The sequence below is a fragment of the Microtus ochrogaster genome, linkage group LG5, assembly GCF_000317375.1.
Source record: "Microtus ochrogaster isolate Prairie Vole_2 linkage group LG5, MicOch1.0, whole genome shotgun sequence".
NCBI lineage: Eukaryota > Metazoa > Chordata > Mammalia > Rodentia > Cricetidae > Microtus > Microtus ochrogaster.
Window position 1 is genome coordinate 5,191,061 of NC_022031.1, and position 12,803 is coordinate 5,203,863.

At 34.8% G+C, this 12,803-nt stretch overlaps 1 protein-coding gene across 6 annotated transcripts in view; it reads left to right on the forward strand.

Annotated features, from left to right (window-relative positions):
• Ralyl (RALY RNA binding protein like) overlaps positions 1-12,803 on the forward strand; it is a 781,615-nt gene that overhangs the window by 520,738 nt on the left and 248,074 nt on the right. The window contains exon 1 of one of the 6 annotated variants that reach the window (XM_005361823.2): positions 5,294-5,449. The exons of the other annotated variants lie outside the window; for them this stretch is intronic. Within the exon in view, the coding sequence (XP_005361880.1) occupies positions 5,413-5,449 (37 nt within the window). The 5' untranslated portion in view covers positions 5,294-5,412. Of the gene's footprint in view, positions 1-5,293; positions 5,450-12,803 lie in introns of those variants that run through there. 6 annotated transcript variants of the gene reach the window in all.

A 12,803-nucleotide genomic window follows, 5' to 3' on the forward strand; every position in this document is an offset into this window, starting at 1 on the left:
CCAGACCCAAAAAGAGGAATGTGGGATGTACTCACTCATATTTGGTTTCTAGGCACAAATAAAACCATCAATTCTTAAAATTACATTTAAAAGAAATACATATTTATGCAAATAAAGCTTATTTATTTCATATTACAATAACATTATTTAATAAAATTTCAAATATACATACTATGCATACATATTATTTTATTCAAATTATCTGTTGCTTATTAAATATGTGGGTATATTTAAAGGATGAAGTTAGAAGATACATTTTAGTACTCTTCAAATGGTACAAATTAATCTGAATATAAATTGAAAATGATAATCTGATAATTAAATATAAGATTAAAAAAGAGATAAAGCTTAAATAAAATTGCCTCAGAAGCACACAAAGAGAGGAAAGCAACTGTAAGGGAAAAAGGCTCAGGCAACACTGCCATTAATGAGATTCATGGAAAATAAGACTGATTGTATAATTAGTTACAAAGGAGACATAATTTAGCTTTGTTTAATATTTGTAAAAATTCAATACTTTAAAAACTTAATGATTTCAAAGACTTCTTTGATGTTAGAGAGCAAGGAACTGAAAAAAGTCCAAATAAGTAAAGAAAGACTTCACAAAATCCAATTATGTATTTCTAAAAACAAAAGAAAGCCTTTTCCAGATGTTCTTAAATTTTAATAATAATAAAAAACAACTAAGGAATACAAACTTGATTTGGTTTTTTATTTCACTTCAACCACAGTCATAGATAAAAGAACTTCATTGTGAAAATTAGTATTATATGAGTCAATATTACAAATGAAAACTTCAAAGGAACTTGAGGTAGTTTTATATACCCTCCTTTGAAAACAAAAGCAGTGAATAACTTAGTATAAAAAATGATGTTCTAGATGATATGGTATGAAATTGATCTTAAGGGAATATATATTGGATAAGTATGCATATATGTATGTATGTGTATATATATTTATATTGTCAACTATCAGAACAGTTGGTTTCTCATGAATAGACATGGATGCAATACCAGGATACTTTGCCAATATTTCAAATATATATATATGGGAGAATTTAGGCATTTTCATGGATTTCAGTTCTTGAAAAGGCAGATTAAATATAATGCAGCAGTTAGTTGTCATCTGGACAGATAAAATGCTGGTCTCAATGGCTAACATAAACTGTATTTTCAGAGAGACACTTCAAAAAAGAAAGAGCACGTCAGACATAAGAAGAGTGGTACCACAGGGCCAGCTGGCATGACGATGAAGGAAAAGCAAAGAATATGTGCTTGGCATCCCTGTCTTTTCATGATAAGAATGTCATAAAACCAAGGTTAGCTGTGGGTAGCTGTTCAAACTGGAGAAGATCCAAAGAGAGGAGAATTAAGATATAAATAACACATGACACTTAAGAAAAATCATTTTGAAAAATGTTTTCCAGAGGAAATGTTCTGTGATAACTTGAAAAAACCCAATTTTAAATCCCTGCTGGGAGTCCATGATCCAAGTTGCTTAAGGTAATCAATGCCACTCTCACTGAGTTTTTCCATCAACAGTTCCTAAGTGACACCAGTTTTGTGCCAACCACCTACTCAAAGATCTTGATGGCATAACTTTATATCATTTCAACTTTCATATTTATTTCAAGATGTCTGGGTTTAGTATCACTCTGTTTGACTTGTGTCATGATAAAATTCTTAGAACTTTCTATGTTTTGAATTTCATAGAAACTTTGGGGGAAAATCACCTTTTCATATTTTATGACATATAAAAAGTTAGAGTTTGCTAATAGTCTAGCATTTTTACAATTCTAGAAATGCTTAGTGTTTTATATATGGTACAAAGAGAAAGTCAACATTCCATCATAACTAAGAAGACTTGCTGTCACAACCAAATCAACTCTGACTCCAAACTTGAAAGTCCCCTGATCTGTTAGTATTTTTTTTTAAATTATTACATTTGTTTCAACAGCCTTTGCTAGTTGTTATTGACCATAGATTTTGTATAATCTCACTTATTTCCTACATAGCTTCTGATAATATCCCTTCTACCCTATATCCAACTGTCTGTAAAGAACGTTCAGTCAGAATTGAAACAGGGCCACATGCTTTACTGTCTGTGCAACTTAACCTGAGTCACGCTTTTCTGAAATGTTAAGTGAGAATGAGGGTGACAATCAAAACAGTAGAGTCAGTAATTGAAATACAAACTTTAGGCCAGGCAGTGGTGATACCTGCCTTTAATCCTAGCATTCTGGAGGCAGAGGCAAGCAGATCTGTGAGTTTGAGGCCAGCCTGGTCTAGTTCCAGGACAGGTTCCAAAGCTATACAGAATCACTGTCTCTAAAAACAACAACAACAATAATAAAGAGAAATACATAATTCAGAGGGCAGTTTTTAGTATCTAGTGGAACCACACAGTTTCTCACTGTCAGCTCTTATTCAGCCAGATAGCATTCACCCTCATTGGTGATCTTCACAAAGCATGGTGTCCTTGGTTTCTGTGCCTTTCCACGTTCCCAGAGGGCCCTTCAACAAAGAGACCCAGAAACCAGAAATCACTCACAGCACTTCTACTACTCAGACTTATTTATTTATTTTTTTCGATACAGGGTTTCTCCGTAGCTTTTGGTTCCTGTCCTGGAACTAGCTCTTGTAGACCAGGCTGGCCTCACACTCATAGAGATTCGCCTGCTTCTGCCTCCCGAATGCTGGGTTTAAAGGCGTGTGCCACCAATGCCCGGCTCAGACTTAATTCTTATAGATGTAGTTCCCAATAAAACTTTCTGTCAGATGGACAGTGTACTTCTTACCTTGCTATGGAAGCCTTGCTTACAAATCTGGAATAGTATTATCTAGGCAACAGAAAAGCTTGAAAAAGTATGTTTGTCTCCAAGATGCATTCTCTGGTCTCTCTGTGTATTGATCTCTCTCTCTCTCTCTCTCTCTCTCTCTCTCTCTCTCTCTCTCTCTCTCTCTCTCTCTCACACACACACACACACACACACACACACACGGGGGGGGGGCGGATATATACATTGCTTGGTTACTTTTAGAAGACTAAATGCTCTCATTTCTATCTGACTTTCTGTCCCCTGATCCTTATAACTATGCCAAAGTGGATGCTTCTCAAGTATATCTGAGGTGCCCAATTCCTATAGTCAAAGCCTTCCAATATTCAAGCCATCAGCCATCAGTCTCAACAATAAAACTCAAGACTGTAGGGACTGTATTCTCTGATGTGAGCAAAGTAACACTAGAAAGGATTGATAAGATGCAGTTCCTCTATGCAGTCTGAGAAAGTCTATGATGCTGCAAGTATTGCCTGATAAGGGATGTCAGTCATAGGTGAGTACACGACAGACAATTTACTTTAATAGCTGTGACGATGGCAGGATGAGTTGCTGTTCATATATGGTAAACCTAAATAAATTGTGTGGTCTGTATAAACATGTTCAACTTTTAGAAATGATTGCGAATGGAGAACTAATTTTGTAAGGAGAGGAAATGTATAATTTTATTATTTATAATCCTTTAACAATGCTGGAATTATAGACATCTGTGTTTTTATAACATTAGTCTATCACCACTTAACAACCATTACCTCTCTTTTTCTCCATACCATGCACATATTGGGAAAGTATTTTCTAATTTTGCTGGATTAAAGCAGTTTTATGGTCTGTCATCTACATGATATTGTATCTAAGAAAGGAGTAATGACTTTCTTAGAGGACTCACTGTCTACTAGATATGAATTTGTTTCAGTAGAGCTAAGCTGAAACTTCACAGCTCTAAATATAAATAATTTAATACAATAAGAGAACATTTAATTTAGCCAAGGAAACAAAGCATAGATATGAAGAAATGTTTTAATTAATAAAATAACTACACATATGTTTTCATATTTTATGACTTCAATGATAATTTATAATTATATGGACTTTATAGTTTATTAAAATTTATATATTATGCAAGTATTTATTGAAGTTCTCTGTGGCAGCTGCTAGCCTGAACTCTTGATATTCTTTGCTAAAGAAAACAAAGTTATGTAATGAGGAACAAAAGTGTCAAAAGAAAAGATAAAGTGGATGATCACAGGTGATTGCTAATTTTAATGAGAAAACTAATCGGAAAAAGGGTAATGCAACACATGTTAAACTATACAAGAATACTTAAATAGGGGATGATTGCAACTTTTCTTCGTAAGGATCTCTAGCATCCTTGCTGAGGAGCGTAGTTATTCAAACGTGGAGGATGTTGTATAAAATATTGAAAATTATTGGATGACATTCATGACATGTCTAATTATGAAATACAATAATTGCTATAGTATAAAATTAACTTTACACTCAATCATCCATCTATTGAGGGTCACAACTATGTTTTCCCTGACTACCAATTCTAATTAAAAGAGAATTTTGGTAGCTGAACATGGCTACCTCTGCTGCTCTGAAGGAAGGGGAACTTAACATATAATCTAGATGTCTTATTATCTACAAATGCTCCACTGTTGTGTGTGGGTGTTGCTGGACTAGAAATGGAGAAAAAAGAAAAAAGAAAGAATGAAAACGCTTGAGAGTGATGTTACAGCACCTAACACTCAAGAATATCTGGGTTGGGCACAATGTGTGAGTTGGGTGCCCAATATTGTTCTCTGAATAGAATATGGGCACCTATCATATCTCTGAATATGAAGTCACAGTTTCCATCCTCTCCTTCTGGAAATCATGAAACATGTTTAGGTAAGGTTTCACCTCGGTATGGGTTATGTACTCTCTCAGTTAGAGGTCCAACTGTGTACCCTCCTTTTTGGTTCAATTGCTAAGCATGCAGTTCTGCTTTGCTGTCAAAGTGCATACTTTTTAAGGAAATAGACAACATGGTAACTGATAACTGCTTCAGTAATTAAATATGCAAACTTCATGAGGGCGCAGAGAAGAAAAAGATTAAGTAGAATTTCATAACAAAATTCAAAATTCAGTATTTTTGGAGTGGCCAAAGGTTCTGTAAATTCATATGATACTTGTTTAATATTTGAAAATACCAAACAAGAATTTTCACGCTTTACACTTTAATTTTTAGCTTTACTATTCCTGCTAACTGCATGAATCTGTTCTTAATTCAACTTTGCTTTGAGCACACCACGCTAATGGTCTATATCTTATTAGAGAACTTAGCTAATATTGATTGGGAGGGGTAGAAAATTATAATGTTTTCTGGTAGATTTGCATTGGACAGAGTGGTTCCAGGCAGTGGCACATCCCTGTAATTTTACGAGAATGGTATTGCCCTGGCTTTCACTATGTGATTGCTGGTTACCTTCTGTCAGTGAACAACAGCCTCACTGAAAAGCAGGAGCAGAACCCGTCTCTTTGTCTCCGTGATCAAATCAATTACTTCTTAGAAAGTCGGCATTTCCTTTTTCAGAATGACCATGTATAGGAGCAAACGCAGACATCAGAGATGTAAGTAGATGCTGACCCAACTTTTTCTTGTGACTGTGGTATGAAAAATATACTAGATTTTTTCAAAGACTAATTGTGACTCCTTCCGAGAGATGCTGGTGGTGAGAAAGATCCTGTAACTCTTTTAACCCTAACCTTTGTCTTTATCGCTGTTACATGCTTGAAAGATGTTAGGGGAGAGGGAATAATTTGCTTGTTACTATGGTAACCCTTAGAAGGTTTACAAAATCAACAGAGAAACAGATCCAATACAGTTTCAGCCTAGCTCAGCAGCCTTCATTCATACAGAGAGCTGGACAGCTCTTCCCTTCTCTATGACTGATAGATTTTTCTTTCTTGGAAGTCTATTGAAAGGTTTGGGAAGCCAGTGTAAAACTTCTATTCATGTCTCCAGTTTCAATTACCAAATCTCAAGGGACAGAAAGTAGTACAGAATAGATGAGGGATACTTACTTGTGAACAGCAAAGTGAATATTTAACAGTCTGCACTGACAAACTTCTTGGTCCAGAGCATGTTTGTAACATATTTCACAAAGGACTACATTTCAAAGGGTTAAAAGGAGGCATCTGAAATCCTCCTAGAGGAGCTGATTCTCACTTAGAAGGAATAAAAGCAAGTACACGACACAGATGATTATGGAGCCCAAACCCTCAGGATTTAGCTGAGAAGAAAAGACTGGCAATAAAACTGTCTCATGGCAAATATACTTGCATGAAAACCTTCCCAGTTGCATCTCTCTCTAGTAAGTGAAACTTTCACACTTTATCTGTTCTGTTGTGCAAAGTAAATATAACCAGTGGTTCCAAATGGCCTGTCACTGACTGTTTACCATTCCACAGTTATTAGCAACTTTTTCTTTAGTCAAATCATGCTTATTTTTCATTTAAAAAGCAGAAAGATTATAAGTAGCAATTTATCTGTCAAAACTCCAAAGCCTGTTAGAAATGCAATGTTGTATCTCATTATTTATTATTTAGTTTAACAAGAACTAACATTGCCCTTATTTGGTGAATTTTCATGAACCACACAAACCTCTCAGTGCTGGAGTTATCAGCTTGATACTAGCTCTTTCTTACAATTAAGATATAATATTGAAATCTGCTATATTTTCTTCATTAAAATGATTGGTGTGAAGTCTACAGATATATTGATGATTAATACCCTTGTGATTTCCTCCTATAGAAATGAATCTGAATTTTGCATGTGTTTGAAACCCATCTCTTATCTCTACTCTTGCATATAAAGACCCTCATTTTTCCCCTTGAGGGTAATCATCGCTTTAATGCACACAATAAATAAACGATTCACAGAAAAATCACACTCAGTCTTTCTCCCACTAAAATGTGCTTGCTGAAGCCTGCGATTAAGCAGCAGGAAGAAATTGTGAATTACAGGAGACAAACCAGGAGATGTATAATTATACAAGAATGAACACAGTAGGGTGAACTAAAATGCTCTAGCTTAAAAATGCTTAAGGTGTTTCTTATGTTCAATTGTATCAGTAGCTGCCTTATGTTCTAATAACTATTTCCATTTACTAATAATGTAAAAAAAGATACTATGGATATAATAAAATATATATATAATAAAATTAAAATGTATATCCAAATTAAAATGTATAAAAGCCTGGCAATAAAAGCTAATAGAATCCCTAAATGAATTTCTATCTTGCACAAATAGTATTTGTAAGAGGAGAATATAATATGATTATTCTTCAACAAATGAGTATAGAAAGTGTCTAAATCACCATGTAACCAACTTTCAGGCCGTATCCCTTTCTCATGTCATTTATGTGTGTGCTTGATCATGGAAAAAGCATTGTGTTCTCCTAAGGTAATTGTATTTCAATTAGGGAAATAATTGCACACTTAACAAAATTTCATCGTGTGTAGAAAACAGTGCACTCTTGTGGTTCTCATTTAAAACAAAATAGTTCATAAACCATCCTTTTTTTCTCATTTCCTAAGGATTTTATAAATATTTCTCAGGAAAATAGCACAACCTCTTTTGAATGAAGCCAGCAAGATGAATGGAAAAGTACACAAGACTGTGTCAAAGCTTAAGAGAACTGGGTGAGCAAAGAGACTTGTATGAGAGAATTTAAGATAAAATTTTCACTAAACCTTTGAAGATTCATCTGGGACTTTTAAATTAATCCCTCCCTCACATCTGGTTTAGCTAGTTATAGTTTTTTCATAGGAGGAGAGGTGGCTAATGCACCTCTCTCCTTGATTCTGGCGAGCACTTCTTCTGGAAAATGCTCACCCTCAGTGCTCCCTCAATGATGTCAAGTTCTTACTGCACAAATGTAAACCAGCCCTCAGATACATGATTTGCTGAGTGGTTTTTGAAAATATTTGCATGTGTCAGTGTTGATTTTTTTGGGAGCCAAACAGATCATTTTAATGAATTCTATTACTCAGTAATCTATTTAAAAAATTAGTTTTCCTGGGAAACAGTGATTAATTTGTATGGATTTTAACCTTTGTGTTTCATATAATTTTCTCATATTTATTAAAAAATATTTATTAAAATTCACAATTTAAATTTTATAAAACTTATACTATATGTGAACAAGGAATACCTGTAACTTCTCTTACTGATACTGCAGATGACCTTGAAAAAGTGTCTTGGGATCTTTTCAAAAGAGATATAGAAATACTTAGAGGAAAACAAGTGCAGGGCCCATTGACATGTTATAGAGAATGGTGGTCAGAACAGAATAACCCTGCTCTTAATTATATTACTTTTTATCTTTTCCTGACTTGGAACAGGTATTAATTTTCTTATTGTAAATAGAACATTTGGGTGGACTCACCCTTCTTATCCTTATACCATGTGTAGTGGCTAACCCTTATCTGAAAGAAGAGAACATCAACTGAGAAATATACTTAGAAGATCCAACTGTAACGTATTTTCTTAATCAGCTACAGATCAGGGAGGCCCCCTCCCATGTTGGTGGTGCCAGGCCTGTGTTGTTGGCCATGGGTCCTATAAAAAAGCAGAATGAATAATTCATGAAGAGCAAGTCAGTAAACAGGACACCTCCATGGCCTCTGCACCAGCTCCTGCCTCCAGGTCCTATTCTGTCTTGACTTTCTTTAATAATGAACAGCAATAGGTATTTGTAAGACAAATAAACCCTTTCCTTCCCAACTTGCCTTTAATTATGGTGTTTTGTCACAAAAATAGGAATCTTAATTAGGATACCATGGGATTAATGTTTGTGGTTTCCTTGAAAGCTAAATAATACCCATCACAGTTCTTTGTAAATATTCCTCCCCACTGTCTATCACTTTGTCAGAATGCAATCTCTTCTGAAACTTGTAAATGGAGATCTTTTCCAAGGTGTCTTCCACCTTTATCCTCAGGTCCTCCATTTCATAGGCCTTGCATTGTCATTCTAATCTCATTCATTTGATGGTTCTCCTTGACTAGAATGACGGCTCTAATCTTGAAGATTCATGAGAGACAATAGAAAGACTGCAAAAGGCCCGGTGGTGGTGGCACATGCCTTTAATCCCAGCACTCAGGAGGCAGAGGGAGATAGATATCTGTGTGTTCGAGGCCAGCCTGATGTACAAGAGCTAGTTCCAGGACAGGCTCCAAAGCTACAGAGAAACCCTGTTTCAAAAAACAAAAACAAAAAATAAAAAGGAAAGACTGCTAAGGACCCTAGAATACATATGAATGTTGGTTATTGCCTGTGAAATGAAGAGAGATATATAGGTATATGCCTATGCACATGTATAAACATACATCATGCATGTAACTATTTGAGTTCTAAAATAAATTTAAATGAAAATTAATGTATTTAAAAGACAATTTTGCTACTATACATATGCCTATATATAATAAAATTATACTGTAATTCATAAATACATATGGATATTTAATAAAATTACTTATAAAGTGGATAATAAAATTTTAGTTGCTATGAGTACCATGTCTTTTATGTAAAAATACATTTATATTACAGGTACATATTCCATATCCAGTGTCCACAAATTTTCATATTTGCAAAAATTACTGAACTAGAAAATGAATACAGATATGCATAGTTATGGAATAATCACCTTCTCACTGTTTGTCTTATGAAACTACCTGTGTATAGTCTAATGTTTTTCAGACCAGCAGATCACACTTAAACCTGAATTAAACCTCCATTGCCTACCTCGGCCATCTCCCTATGTGATGTGGGAGGGTCATCTGTCTATGTGTTACTTTCATTGGTTAATAAAGAAACTGCCTTGGCCCTTTGATAGAACAGAAAATTAGGTAGGTGGAGTAAATAGAACAGAATGCTGGGAAGAAGGGAAGTTAGGCAGACACCATGCCTCTCCTCTCCAGGGCAGCCGCTTTGGAGCCAGCTGCCAGCTTAGACATGCTGAATCTTTCCTGGTAAGCACCACCTCGTGGTGCTACACAGATTATTAGAAATTTGGGTTAATCAAGATGTGGAAATTAACCAATAAGAGGATGAAACTAATGGGCCAGGCAGTATTTAAATGAATACAATTGTGTGTTGTTATTTCGGGAGTAAAGCTAACCATGCGGGAGCCGAGTGGAAGGAAAAGCAGGCCTGCTCAGCTCATCATCTACACCTATGGACAGATGACACTCATTTTCTGTTTCCATGCATTGACCATGTTTCTTCCTGTTGATTAAAGGTGCTCATTTAAATTTGCATATACAGGCACCTCATCTGTTCAAAGTGACCCAAACTCTTATTTGTATTAGCTTTCCGTAAATTCCAGGTAAACTTTTTCATTTTATTTTCATGATATTCTTTACTTTTATAGATGATTTCTTCTTCCTGTGTTTTATGTATAAATTATACCTTTATTTTACTCATATTCATCTTTTGTTTATGTTAAGGTATTTTCAAAATATTGGTGCTTCCTTAATGTTTTATTATTCAGGGAAGTTTAATCATTCAAAGATTTTTATTTAAAAATTTATTATTATTCAGACATCATTTTAGTATTGGGGCTACAGCAATGCATGATATGGTATTTTGCTGGGCACTGGAAAACGATGTATAATAGTATAGATCATATGATGTGAAAATATGGTATAGAATAACAAAGGAACTTGGGAAGGTGAAATGATTTACTTGCTTTGTATGGTATAAGTATAAAATGGCATACCAATAAGACAACATCTAAATCAGATAACCACAAGGATTTAGTGAGTGGTTCTTCTTCTCCTTTCCTCTGCATAGTTCTATGATGTATGCAAGGATGTATGGGACAATGTAAGTGAGAAATGTTCTGGGAAACTTGGGATAATTGAAGGACAGGGGTTTTGTAAGTAAAATGAGAGAAAAAAGATGAAGTCAAATGTATCAGAAATATAGGACAAATAGCCAAACCTAGGAGCAAAGAAATTTAATTCACTGCATTTCACTTGTAACTGAATACAAACATATTGTACATCTACTAAATTACTAAATACTTGTTGTTGACTTTTGTGATGCAACTCTCTAGAAAAGAACCACGTTGTTAAAACTCACCCCAACAATCATAAGAATGGTATTTTTTATCTTTGCACTTCACAATTAGTTGTTGATCACAAATATATTACTTTGCTAGCTACATTTTCTATTTTCCTAAATTTTATTCTTATTAATATATTTGTTTTGTTGAAATATTAACCTATCTATAAAGTTTATATTAGTAACTTGATAGGATTGCTGTAAGTCATCTTGGTTACTAAAAGAGATAAGAAGCCTGCTGCCAGTCTCAGGTCAAACAGAACTGGTACCCTTAGTGTTCTGCTGTTATTAGAAAACGAATTGTTCCAACAGCCATTTCCATATTTGTTGCTGCATTAAGTTTTATAGAGGCTTATCATAATTATTAATGAACTTATTGATTATAATTTAGCAAGATAAACACGTATGTGTTAAAGACATATTAATTGCCCCAATTAGGCCATTCACAGTGTGCACATATATCAAAGCCTTTCATGACACAGCAGTGTTTCCTATGATTCTCACAAAATGAAATTACAAAGAAATGGTTCACTGACCAAAGATCTCTGAACAAGTTATAAAAGAAATAATTATCATTCATTAGAATCATGAAAATAGATGATAAGTAAATTTTTATCATTAGATTTGTCTCATTCTTGGTTCTTTCATAAGTATTCAATTGCTGTGAAGAGACACTATGACCACTGCAACTTTTATAAAGAAAAGCATTTAATTGGGGATTGCTAACAGTTTCAGGGCTATAGTACATTATCCTCATGTTGGGAAGCATGGTCTCAAGCAGGTGGACATGTTAGCTGAGAATCCTACATCTGATTCTACAGACAACAGGAAGAGGGAACCACTAGACTTAGTTTGAAATTTGGAAACCCCAAATTTCATCCACAATGACACACTTTTTTCAAAAAGGCCAACAAGGCTGCTCATACTCCAACAAGGTAACACATCCTAATCCCTCTCAAGTAACACCACTCCCTAATGTCTAAGCATTCAAATATATGAGCCTATGGGGGAAATTGTCATTGATATTACCACAACAAACTACCTGGAAAACATAGGCTTGTAGCTATGTGTTGTGATTTGAATGAAAGTGGCCTCCAAAGGCCCACACGGAAAGGTACTGTTAGGTGTGACCTTTTAAGAGTAGTTGTAACTTTTCTGGAGGAAGCATATAAATTGGGGTCGGCTTTGGGTTTCAAAAGTTCAACCCAGTTTTTGAAACTTAAAACTGACCCCAATTGATATCCATTCTCTCTCTCTCTTCCTATTGCCTGTGGATATGGATGTAGAACTCTCAGATACCAGATCTGCCTGCATGTTGCCATGATGATAATGAACTAAACCTCTAAAACTGTAAGTCAGCCCCAATTAAATGTTTTCTTTATTGAAGTATCCATGGTTATGATGTCTTCACAGCAATAGTAACCCTGACTTAGGTACCATAATGCTAAAACAATGTATTCAGTGTAACTTTAAATGTCCTCATATCATATCACAGTCTCGATGCTGTTTAAAAGTTGAAATTTTAGTCTCTTCTGACCCTCAAAGTGATTTCTTAATTATAACCTATGGTAAAATCAAAATAAAAAGGCAGATCACACACTTGCAATGCACAATGGCAAAGAATATACCTTTTCATTCCAAAAGGGAGGAAGGCAGCATAGTAAGAGAATGGAACACTAAAGCAAATCTTAAAACTAGCAAGGAATCTCCAAATTCTGAATATCCATGTTTGATCTTAAAAGTATTTCATACCTCCAACTCCTTTCAGCATTCTTCTTCTTCTTCTTCTTCTTCTTCTTCTTCTTCTTCTTCTTCTTCTTCTTCTTCTTCTTCTTCTTCTTCTTCTTTCTCCTCCT